Raw genomic sequence first — 11,802 nt, forward strand, 5'->3', positions numbered from 1 at the left:
GCGGAGCTGGGGCTTGGCCTGGGGAAGTCGCAGCAACCGCAGGGAGCGAAGGGGCTGCCCGCGGAGGTGGTGTAGCCGCTGTCCCTGGCCGCGTTCAGGAAGCGTGTCCGTGAGGCACTCGGGGACCTGGTTTGGCAGGCACGGCGGCGGTGGGTTTAGGGCCGGGCTCGATGATCTTGAAGATCTTTTCCAACCGTAATGATTCTGTGATTTTATGATGTAAAGGCTAGCGCAGATGAAAGCACTGAGGGGAACACCCCGGCTTTATGGCTGCCTGAATAACCATCATGCCGTGGCACCCAGCTGAATTTAGGGGGCGGCTGTGCAGCAGCCTGCAGTTCAGTGCACGTGTCGCCACCGAAACGTCCCCAGGCTTCGGCAGGAGCCCGGGGTTCCCGTGCCAGCAGGGGGCTGGGGGAAGCCCGCGCGCTCCTCGCACCGCCCGGGGCTCCCGGTACCGCCCGGGGCTCCCGGTACCGCCCGGGGCTCCCGGCGCCCCCTCCCGCGCGCCGCCGCCCCTCGCCTCACGGCGGCCGCGCCGCTTCCCGCCCATCCCGCCCCTCGCTCTGGCGCCTCCCCATTGGCCGACGCGCCGCGCGCCGCCCTCCCATTGGCTGCAGCCGGCGCCTCTGATTAGCCGCCAGGCGTCGCACCACCGCCGGGCTTGCTCATTGGCTGCGAGGCGGCGGCCCCCGGCGCGCGCCGCAGGCTCGGGGCGGGAAGGGGGGCGTTGGCGGCGGCTACGGCGGCTGCCGTAGGCCAAGCGCGTGGTTCCGCGAAGCGGCTGGCGGGCGGCATGGAGGCGGAGGGGCGCGGGGAGGCCGGGGGCTGCGCGGGGGCGCCGGGCGCGCGCGTCTACACCCGGGAGGAGGTGGCGAGGCGCAACTCGGGCCGCGAGGCCTGGCTCGTCATCCACGGGCGCGTCTACGATGTCACCCGCTTCCTGGCGGAGGTGAGGCCGGAGGGGGCGGCCCCTGCTCCCGCCCCGTCCCCACGAGCCCCGGCGGGGGGACAGCGAGGGAGCCCGGGGGTGTCCGGGGGGGCAGGAGGCCTGGGAGTGGCTAAAGGGGGGGGTTGGCCGGGGGGGGACACCGAAATTCCTGGCCCGGGGTCGGAGCCCTCCTTTAGACCCCGCTCGGGACTGGGCGCTTGAGGGGCCGCGGCGTTTCCGGGGGGGTCACCCCAGCTCTCGGTAGCCCCAGCCCCGGCATTAGCCCCGCAGCCGCAGGGCGACACTGCGGCTGGCCCCGCGGCTCCGCGCGGCCCGGTTTGACGGCCCTGGCGCAGCCTGTGGGGAGGCAGCGCAGCCGCCAGGGCCGCCCGGGACCCCCGCAGCCTCCCGGCCCCCGCGACGCCCGCAGCAGCGGCGCCTTCCAGCGTCCCTTTGCCACGCTGGACACAGGCTGCTCTTTTCCCGGGATCCAGCATCATAACGTTTCATTGGGAGTCTCACTCACACTCTTGAGCCTTCTCTCCAGCTTGTTTTGCTAAGGGAACTTCTGAGTTTCAGCGTCTTTGTGTCTTTGTGTCTTGAGTGTCTTTGGTGGCTTGAATTAGTCTTTGCTCTAGTCCCTTTGGCACTGCTTGCAACTCTTACAGTAAAAAGTGCTGCTTTTCTTTACAGGGCCATAAATTGATCCTGGCTCCTAGGCCCTTGGATCACTTGTGGCTTCTGTAGATGCTCCAGCACTGTTTGCAGTGCCTGCTTCTTCAYGCAATAGGGAACAGACTTGGGAAGCTCCTTGTTGAAGGATACTGGGGTGCAGAAACTCACAGGGATTCCGAGGAAGAAGAGATCAGAACCTGGAAAAGCAATTCACGCCTGGCAAAGCACCTGGGGCTTGGGACGAGCCCAAACCAGCTGGAGGCTGGGAGGTGGGGAAAGCACAAGCCTTACACCTGCCTCTGCATTCAGCTCTGGTTGCTGGCCGTTGCTTTGCAGGGTTAGTGCTAGGAAAGTGTTTTGAAGATATTTACCTAGAGCCGCGAGTGAACGAGCCCGTGTTTCGGAGCGTGGGCTGGGGCGGTTGTCACCTCGGCATTCCCAGTGCGAGCAGTGGCACCTGGGATGTGCTCCCTGAGGCACTCAGCATTCCTCATTTCTCTTTATAAATGACCCCAGAAAAATACTTTGCAGCACAGGGCGAGTGAGGTGCTGAACAGCAGCCCTGGCAGTGACCTGGGGGTTATCTAGCCGTGGTATTTGGCGTTGTCCTTCCCAAGCCCTTTGTCCCATTTGCCTTGTTGCAACGTGGAAAAGATCTACTTGGATTAGGGAAGGAAAGAGGAGCATGGCAGTATCTCAGTTGTCTGCACCCCTCACTGGCAAAGTGACACTTGTAAATGTAGATCAGGCTCTAATTTATTGGTAAGAGTATACTTTATTACCTAAGTAGCTCAGTGATAAGGAAACAACGTGTAGATGCTGAGAACCAGAAAGGCCTGTCTTGCYTAGAAGTTACTGCTGTGCCTGATGGATTGTTTTGCATTGGAGCTCCCAGCYGCTCTGACTGCAGATGTCAGGGCTTCAGTGTGTGGTATTTCCTCTGGATCCCGTGAAGTTACTGAAGCAGTGTCTGATTGTTGCCCTTTCTRGCCCCTGGCCACAGATTATTTGTACAGGATTGCTGAATTGCACTGAAGCGTTATCTCAGAGGGGTTGCATAATCTCTAAGAAGCCTCACTGCTAAAATATTGTGGAATTTTGCTTTGTGATTCCGGCAAAYTGAGTACAGCAGCTCATCCGTTAGTTTGCCAATTCAATTTGTGGGTTGTAATATAGAYCATTTTAAACTCCTAATTTACGTCATTTGTTCTGTAATAGAAACAACAAAGACATAATTATCACCTAGCAGAAGCCTGCTGAATTATAAGAACATGAACAAAATGGAGATGTGCAAAGACAGCATCTAAAATTTCATAGATGTTTCCAAGAAACTTGGAATCTGTATAGAGCTTGTATGTGCTTAAAAATGAAGTGTGATTGTTGCCGTAAAGCTATCCCCGATTTCAAACTGTCTACTTTTCTTTCAAATCTAGGTAAAGGAGACCTCCAATGTGCATGATACAAATGATACCCAGAACTGCAATAGTCCAGGAAAGCCAGTGTAGACTATGGCAAGAGCAAAACGGGCTCCTTGGGCAGATAGGTGAGGAGGTTGGAGGAAGGCACATGCACCTCTCTGACAGGCTCTTGAGCTGATATTAGAGTCTGTGGCTTTTAACCTGTGCACAGTCTGTAACATACTCATTCCTGTGACAGAAGGATGTGTTTTATCTCCATTTTASCTAAGACTAGAAAAGGTCAGAGATGCACTTCCTTGGGATACCCTTTTGGGGGTTATCTGACTCCTGCAGCCAGCAGGGCTTTGTGTCTTGGCATGTGCTGGTGCTGACCATACCTGTGACAAGTGTGCCTGGAAATCCGCCTGAATGAGTTTCCAAGTGGAATGGGTCTAGGTTGGGATCACTGTATCCCAGATTTGTCCATCAGTGTTGCAGACTACGAGTAGGTCTTGGGTTTTACCCCGCCGTGGGACAAGCCTGCGACAAGGGCAGCTCTTCTTGCGCTCTGTGGGTTGGGAACTCTACAGAGAACCTTGTGCTAGTGAYGGTTGTGGAGCTTTTCATTTCCAAATGAGCATGTGTTCTCCCCATAAAGCTCCCTGTTTTCTGCATGCAGTGCTGCTGGTCATATCCTTCCAGAATTGGTGCTAAGAGGCTCTTASTGTTGCCCTCAGGATGTATTTTATTTATTGTGCGTGTTCCTGACTCCGGTGACAAGGCAGTGCCGGTTACATTACTCTTGTTGTGGGGCTCCGGGGCYCACCCCTTCGTGGCTCTTGCTCGTTGTTGTCCACTTCGTTCCAGAATGAGCAAACCTTCATTTCAGCCATYATTTCCTCTGTAAACAGAGTTTTTCTTCTGAGTCTCTCATGCTTCTTGCAGTTTCTGTGTTTTCCTACAGGAGCTGTAGTTTTGGGAAGATCTGTGGTGGAGTAATGACTTCTTGTATAAATAGTCTGGTTTTGCATTTGCTCAGGTATGACGAGGTAGGAACTGTCTGGCTGCAGATGTGGGTGTCTAGACTGGGACAGAAGGACAATATGCGAAATATTGCTGAAGACTTTTTTCTTTTTTTGACCTAGGGATTATAGTGAAGGACAAATATGCACAAATAAAGTTCTTCTTTTTCTGTYACTTGTGGAGTTAACAGGTGCATAGAAAGGCTTCCGACAAACATATAAGAAGAAAATTCTACTGTTCTTTTCTCTTGTAGTTGCTGTATCATTTTTCTTCGTTTGTATATGTAAAGATTGGTTGTTACCTAATATACCCTCCATTTTCCCTGATTTTGGGGATTTTTGCCTGTTCTTTTAGAGTTGATGATGAGGAAAATAAGATTAATTCTTTAAAATCCTAGTCTGGTARTTTTCCATTTGAAATGAGTTTTCTGGTGAGACGCCCTTAAGGGGTCCTTGAAGGCTTAAAGCAGCAGAGATGGTCTGAGGGGTGGTCGTGCCCCAGCCCGTGGGCAGGCAGCAATTCCATTTCCCTTGTTTTCCTGCTGGGCTAGTCCCTGAGCGGCAGAGATCAAACAGGCAGGAGCTGGGGCAGGCGGAGCGGCAGCGCGCGGAGCCTTGCGGCAGCTCCTCCTTCCATTGCCCTGGCTGTAAAACCGAGCTGCCTCCTCGCGCCGCGGACTTTGCCCCGCGTGGCTGCTGAGAAGGCTCCACAGTGGGGGTTTTCTTACGCACTCGGTCAACAGAGGCATTTATTCGGAATAAAGAACTCTGGCCTGAGGACTGCAAAACTGGCCGCAACAACTCGCTGGAATAAACAAGCGGCCTGGCCTTGTGTCTCTAGCTGAATGTGTTTGGTATGAGGGGTGATATCTGAGAGGGGATATCTAGGSTTTTGGCAGCAAAAACAGCCTGAAGGCAGAGGGGCATTGACAAGTGGTGTGTGCCTGTGTGAAGAAAAACGGTACTGCTGAAGCAGGTGTTTCAGGCCTTTGATCTGGAATTCAGTCCAACGTCTCTTCTGTTCCAGACTTGTTGGTTGTAGGGATATGTTCAGGCAGCTGTGAACAAGTCTCATCTTGTCAACTGGTGTATTTAGTTCCCTGATGCTCTAGAGAACTGCACTAGTCCCTGCATGTGTGCTCAGAATCCCGATTACTTTATGGGTTTAACTGGATTAACTGATGGTTTAAACTGAACGGTTTGCTCACATATGCACGTGTGCACACGCTGTAAAGAGATGGTGCTTTGCTGGCCTCGTGCCTTGTGCTTTCCGTGGCCCTCTCCTGGAGTCCCGGTACTGACAGCGCTAGCGAGGAGCCCGAGCCCTCAAGGAAAATAATTCGCCCCGGAGTGCGACCGCCCAGGCCGTTTGTGACACATCAGACACCTCTGATTAACGTTAGGGTTGTGGTCTGACAGTTGTCTGTGACTGAGCGCAGAGCAGTTGGCACTTGAATCTGCAGTGAGGCTTCTCTGTGATGTTGTCTTGAAGCATCTGTGGCATCCTGAAGGGGATAGAAGAGAGGGGCCCTTTTTGCTCACCTGAAGTCTTCTTTCTTTTGCAGCATCCAGGTGGAGAAGAGGTTTTGCTCGAACAGGCTGGCAGAGATGCCACGGAGAGCTTTGAAGATGTGGGGCACTCCGTGGATGCCAGGGAAATGCTCAAGGACTACTACATAGGGGAGATCCACCCGGTAAGGGCCCGCTGGGCACAGCAGCCTCCTTCCAAGCACTGTGTAGAAGCGTGACCCTCTTTGAGGTAACCCAGCAAACAAGTACCCCAAGATGTGCCTTGCAAAATAAGCAGGGAGTTAGGGCCCCTGTGGGGGAAATGAATTAGTCTTCTCTTTCCACCATTCCAAACTGATTTCTGACCGCAGTTACACGAGTGTCATTGAAGAAGCCAATCTAACAAGTTCCCTCCTTGGTGGCACGGTGACTTCGCCTTGTCTTGCAGCTTGAGTCTTGGAGGGTGGCAGTTCATGGGGGCCCAGCACGACCACCGACTCCTGCCCATTGGAATTGCTTTGGAAACTGGAGTCTAAACAGTTTTGGATGTGATAAGGGCTGTGTACAGAGCATCTCCTTTATGATGACTGCTGGCCTCTCTTAAAGTTAATGCTTATTTTTTTCTTCTTTTTTTTYCCCCTTAACAGCATGACCGTAAGAATGAAGGTTCTAAGGTAAGCTATTAGTGTTATACTCTTCCATTTTAATGCTGAGGCAACTAYACTATGTTAAATTAGTATATTCTGCTTTTTATAACATCTTTGGGGTTTGCRCTAAATAAAAGTACTGTGCACTTGCATTAATTAAACAGTTTGAAGACATCTAGAAAAAGTTCTACTTACACGGGAGAATTACTTCAGTCTCATAGACTGGTGCTTTTGGGACAGGGGTGCTCCATTCAGTGCCAGTCATGGTGGGGCTCCCAAAAGGGGAGTGAAGAGATATTGCTAATTTCCTCACTTATTTTCTGTTTCCTGGAGGAAGGCTGGAGCTCTCTCTTAATGCATATTCAGACATGCATTCTCTATGAATAGCTGTTTTTCCTGCACTGTTTTTGGGGTGGTCAAGTTTACACGGCCATGGTGTGCAGCTAGGGCAAGCTGAGAGAGGTAGCACAGAGAGCAGTGTGGGTTGTGAACCCGGCTTTGAACCAACTCTTTTACAGTCACTAGGCTTCTGAATTTTGACTCTTCTGCTCTAACAAATTCCACGAGCCTCTGCTGACATGACATGAGTTGTCCTAGCCAAGAGGAGTAGACATTGCCTAGATCCAAAACAGCATAGCCCAGCCTGGGCTGTGCCTCCACATGAAGTTAGAAGAAATACAAGTGGTGCTGGAAGCAAGATATAAATTGTTTATGCTGATTTGGGGGCTGCAGGTCTGACAGAAGAGACACTGAGCTGCTGCTATGAATTCTTGTCAAAGCAGTAGGAGGAGCTGGGTTAATTACATGAAAATCCCTCCTGAACTCTGGGCAAGGCGCTGCACGCTGCGCCTCACTGCCCAAGGCTCCAACAATGAAGAAGTTGAGTCAACCTCCCCTTTTTTTTTTTTCTTTTGAGCTTTTGGCTTTGTTTAGGCAAACTACAGTAACGAGTAAATCTGCCAAGCAAATGATTCCTTTGTTTTTGCTGAGGAGCTCAGCAGGCATTTCAGTGTGAAATTGGAAGTGTTTTTGTGCCCTCTCTTGCCTGCCATCAGTGATGTTATTTCCACACCTTGAGCCACAGACCTTTTTTTTTTTTTTAACAACTCGCTGTGTCCTGATCCCTGGGCTGTTAGTGTTCTTGCATCCAAGCCAGGAGACATGCACAGCCACTGTGGGGCTGGCTGTAAAACAAGAATTCTCTGTTGACTGCCTGAGAAATCACTGGTGTTGCTTAAAACTCAGGTACGTCTGGATCAGAATGGGGCACAGTGTTGCAAAAATGTCTCTGAAATGGTTGGGGAAATGGTAATAAATAGAATCCCCTTTGAGAGGTAAACATGTGCCTCGCAGCTGGCTGCTCCTCTTGGTTGGCGTGAAGGCTTGGAGCAGCGACAGCTCTGCCTTCAACAACGCTTTCATTAGATGTTGTTCGAAGCAGGGCCACTTGCAGAGTACCAGGAATCGGTACGGAAGCCGTCAGCGGAGCGCGCAGCAACTGCAGCCCTTGGGAATGTTTGTTTGTCACAGGCAGCCACAGAAACAGCAGCTCAGGCTGGGTAAAACCTACCTTTAGTTATAAAGTGGAGCTGCATGATTATGCATATATTAATCTTCCATTAATCTTCCAATTAATCTTATTGTTTGATTCAATTCTACTTCACATATGGAATCACAGGCCTGAAGTGTGTATAAAAATAGGTATTAATCTCAATAGCTTTCTTAGATTTAGGAGTTAAATACTTTTGCTTTTTTTTTTTTGTTTTTGTTTGGATCTATTTTTAAAAATAGATCATATATTATAATACTATCTAAGGAAGGATTTGTTAAATCTCCTGTTCACTGGTGAACAGGAAAATTGATTTCTATTGTTACCAAAATTCACAAAAACCTCCTCTAGGGAGAAAGTACAGTGACTTATTAACAACTAAGAGCTGAGGTTTGTTTGTTTTTTTCTCAGTGTGCAAAATCAGATTTAAATTATATTTGGGCATATTTTAAAAAATAATAGGAAGAGATAGAAGTCAATAGCATGAGAAAAATGGGAGAGGGGACACCAAAGGAAATACTCCCAGCACCACTCCTGGGATTCAGCTGCAAGGTGACTTCCCCAGACAAGGGTCCCTGTTGAGCATCCCCTGAGCCCATCCTGGCAGGCGGGAAGCAGCGAACCCTGCCCAAGTGCCGTAGGACGGGCAGGAAGGGGGATTTGGAACAGGTAAAGGTTGATTAGAGCGGAGAGCAGTAATGTTGCATCAGCCAGGCCGCAGAGGAAGAGCCTATGCAATAGCCAGGATTGCTGACGGAAGCCTCGTGAGAATTTCAGATGGCTGCACAGAAGTGGTTAAATCCTCAAAACTTTATGAAGGAAGAAATACTGAAGTTTGGAAGCAGTGTGCATGCAAGGGAGGAGCCGGAGGGAACTGAGAGGTGATGAGCAAGGGCTGGTTTTTTGAAAGAGGTGTCGCTGCCAGCGTGAGGGTGAGGACGGGGCGGCAGGAATCGGACTGATGGAAAGAATGCAGAGGTGGGGACGGAGGCACCCACTTTGCTGACAGACAGGAAAGAGGGTGTTTGGGGGGAAAGAGGGACGTTTTTTCCCTCTGTTTCTGTAATCACATATTCAGCCTTGTAGTTTTATTAGCACATGTGTGATGTTTCTTTCTTCTCCTGCTCACTCCATTCCCTTTCCTCCTTCAGGACCCAAATGTGACGTCCTCAGGCCAAACAAGGTACAGTATCTTCTTAAACTAAGAGATGAAGGGATTGGGACTTGCTGTTTGTAGAACTATGTATTAACCCTAGCGTAAAGGGAACAAAACCCTCAGCAATGTTACTGCGCTGGCCTCCCAGCAAGCAGATAGTCCAAAACACGTTGTCAGGCTGCACACACCGAGTATCCTGTGCATTTTGTTTTGGTCTTTCTAGCAAACAGCCTAGTTTAGCTGAAATTTCAGCGTTCCCTCAACCAGGACAGGGCTCAGATCTGTTGTAGCTGATGCAGAGCTGTTTTTGCTAAGGAGGCTGCTGAAGGTGAGTTCCTAGCACTGCCTGTGGCTTCTGGTTTATGAGCGAAGATTTATTGTGGGATGGCTGTAGCAATTTCCATCCTTGAGTCAACTCAGCTGTTTGTATAGCGCAAATTACAGCCTGGCTTATTTAAGAAAACAACCCAAAACAAAAAAACAAATTGGTTTCTGTATGTGCTCTGCTGGAAACCTCAGCAGCTCAGCTGCTCTTTTATAAGCAACTAAGCCATCCTTGCAGCAACAGGGGCCCCGCTCAGGGGCCGGCAGAGCTCAAGGCTGGGGCTGTCCTGCCAGGGGATCCGAGACCTACGGGGTTGGGGTGTCAGCTGGTGAGGCAGCTCTGGAGGGTTTCCTAGCTCAAAACAGGCATGTAATAAGTGCTCAGCATCTTGAATAAATTAATAACTTGATTCTTTCTTCTGTTTTGTGTTGTGTGTGGGTTTTTCTTTTCTCCCCGTAGTTTCTGGTCAACGTGGCTAATCCCCATCTTCGGAGCGCTGGTGCTAGGTTTAATGTATCGCTATTACATGTTGGATGGGAAGTCCTCTTGAACTGCCCTTGCTGGAACATTGGAAAGCCTGAGAGAGGGTGTGAGAGAGAGTGTGTGCACGCACGGTGTGGATGTCCGGCTTCCCGAACCCTTTGTGCTCCGCTTCGAGCCCCGAGTCTGTAAAGTGATGGCGATATCCAAGGGACCAAGCTTATACCAAACTGCAGCTATCCGAACTCGGGGACAAACAGCCCTTGTCTTACCTTGCCTTCCCTCCGTGGCAGGGCAAGTGCAGTGTCCCGTTGCTCCGTGTGTATGTGTGTGCTCCCGCTGGTGTGCGTGCCTGCGCGCACTCTCTCTCTGTAGTAAAACACAGATAACCTTTCTCTTTCAATGCCTTTTTGTTAAGCCAGACAGACAACGTGAAACAGCTGCTGCTGAGCCTGTGGATTGCCTCAATCTTTCACGTAGCGTTGTCAGAAATAAACTGCAACTTGTCTACGGCCCTTTCCAGAAACGATGCCCAGAGATTCAGTACCAGGTAGCTCCCCCAGCGCATGCAGGCAGCACTAACTGCAGCCGTGGGAAATTGTTAGCTTTGCTACCTCTTTCTGTATGTGTCTGTTTTTAACGGTTAAACAAATATAAGTATTTTAAAAGCAATTCAGTTCATTTTGTAATATTTGTATTTGTCCCTTTAACATGTATATGCTATGAAATTATTTAAACCTTGGATTTTGGTCTGTTTGGGTGCTTTTGTACTTCTTGTGGTGATACCAGAAACAGGAACCGACACGCAGCTTCCTGGGGATTTTCTTTCTTCCCAAAGTCCCACCCTTTCACACATATTAGAAACAAAACTCACTTTCTTACTGTGAATCTAGACTAAATGAAATAAAAACCCCCAATTGCAGCCTCTTCTCCTGCATTGAAAAAGGGGGAAAAAAATCCAGTTGGGATTTATGCATAATGATGGGTTTCTCTTGGAATTAGAGTAATATGTTCTTCTTTTCCTCCCTTTTTGCTTATTGCCCCTTAAAGGCCTTTCTCCCTGCAGGACTTTTTCCTTGTTTTGTCTATTACACTGAATTGCTGGGCTGACCCCCACAACCTGGGTAAACCCAGAGTGACTTCCTGGCTCTTGAGTATCATGTTGCAAGCCGTGCTTGTCCCGTGCTGTCCTAATGGCCTGGTGGTCTGCGTTTGGGTTAGTCTAGCCTAAAAAGAATATGAGGAACATAAACGTGAGCCAAGGAAAAGCCAATGGGAAAGATCTGGAAAATTCCGTTTAGCTACATTTTTAAGGGATAAAGGTGATAGGCCACTTAGCCATACATTAATAAAGGTCTTAAATTAAGCAACATCAGTTGTCAACATCAGTTTATGGAAAGTAGATCTAATCGGGATAACATATTTCTATGTTCCAGAACACTGATGTGCTGCGTAGACTTCTATAAGGCATTTGACTTGATCCTACAAGATATTTTGCTTGATTTAACAACAGCAATACAAAAATCTGCAAGGATTGGAAAAAAAATCACAGCATGGAAGTACTTGCACATGGAACTGAAATTTTATAAAAGGGCTTTTTGAGCTAAAGGATGGTGGTTCAAAAAAGCCGGTAGCTCCATATTAGAGACAGAGCAGTTCAAGCTGGAAATGGGGACTTTTATTCCCGTATCAGTAAGCGATTTCCCATGAGAGCAGTTTTGTGAGATTTATAGTGGATTCTCCATCAATGGAAAGTTTTGAAGCTGGAAGGCACATGTTTTTAGAAAACTTTATCTTAGTCAGGGTTAATTGTGGGAAGTCTGGGCTGCTCTCCACAGAAGTCAGATGATCTGATTGTAGGCAGCTCCAATTAGCCTGAGGAAAGGGGCTTGCAGAAATGCCTGGGATGGTGGTGGGAAAGTGTCCGCTTCCTCCGTAAGCATCCCTTTTTCCTCCCTTTTCCCTGTATTTTAACATTCCTTTTTTCATGCAGTTGCTCTGCACTTTCTGCAGCCAGTCTCGTCTCGCTGCTCCAAGTAACCTTTTTTGCCATCGTCAAATCTTGCCCCTTGCTGTTTCCCTTTGGAAGAACAGTCATTTCTTCCCATTCA

General features: G+C 49.5%; 1 protein-coding gene across 1 annotated transcript; it reads left to right on the forward strand.

Annotated features, from left to right (window-relative positions):
* The first annotated feature begins 796 nt into the window (after positions 1-796).
* On the forward strand, positions 797-10,297 carry LOC112947490 (cytochrome b5 type B). The gene is made up of 5 exons (XM_026039589.1): positions 797-952; positions 5,591-5,719; positions 6,182-6,208; positions 8,882-8,913; positions 9,671-10,297. Exons 1-5 carry the CDS (start codon positions 797-799, stop codon positions 9,759-9,761), a joined length of 435 nt encoding a protein of 144 aa, XP_025895374.1. The 3' UTR covers positions 9,762-10,297.
* Positions 10,298-11,802: the final 1,505 nt, after the last annotated feature.

This window comes from Nothoprocta perdicaria, unplaced genomic scaffold (genome assembly GCF_003342845.1).
Source record: "Nothoprocta perdicaria isolate Ctin4 unplaced genomic scaffold, notPer1 scaffold_234, whole genome shotgun sequence".
In the NCBI taxonomy this organism is placed as follows: Eukaryota; Metazoa; Chordata; class Aves; order Tinamiformes; family Tinamidae; genus Nothoprocta; species Nothoprocta perdicaria.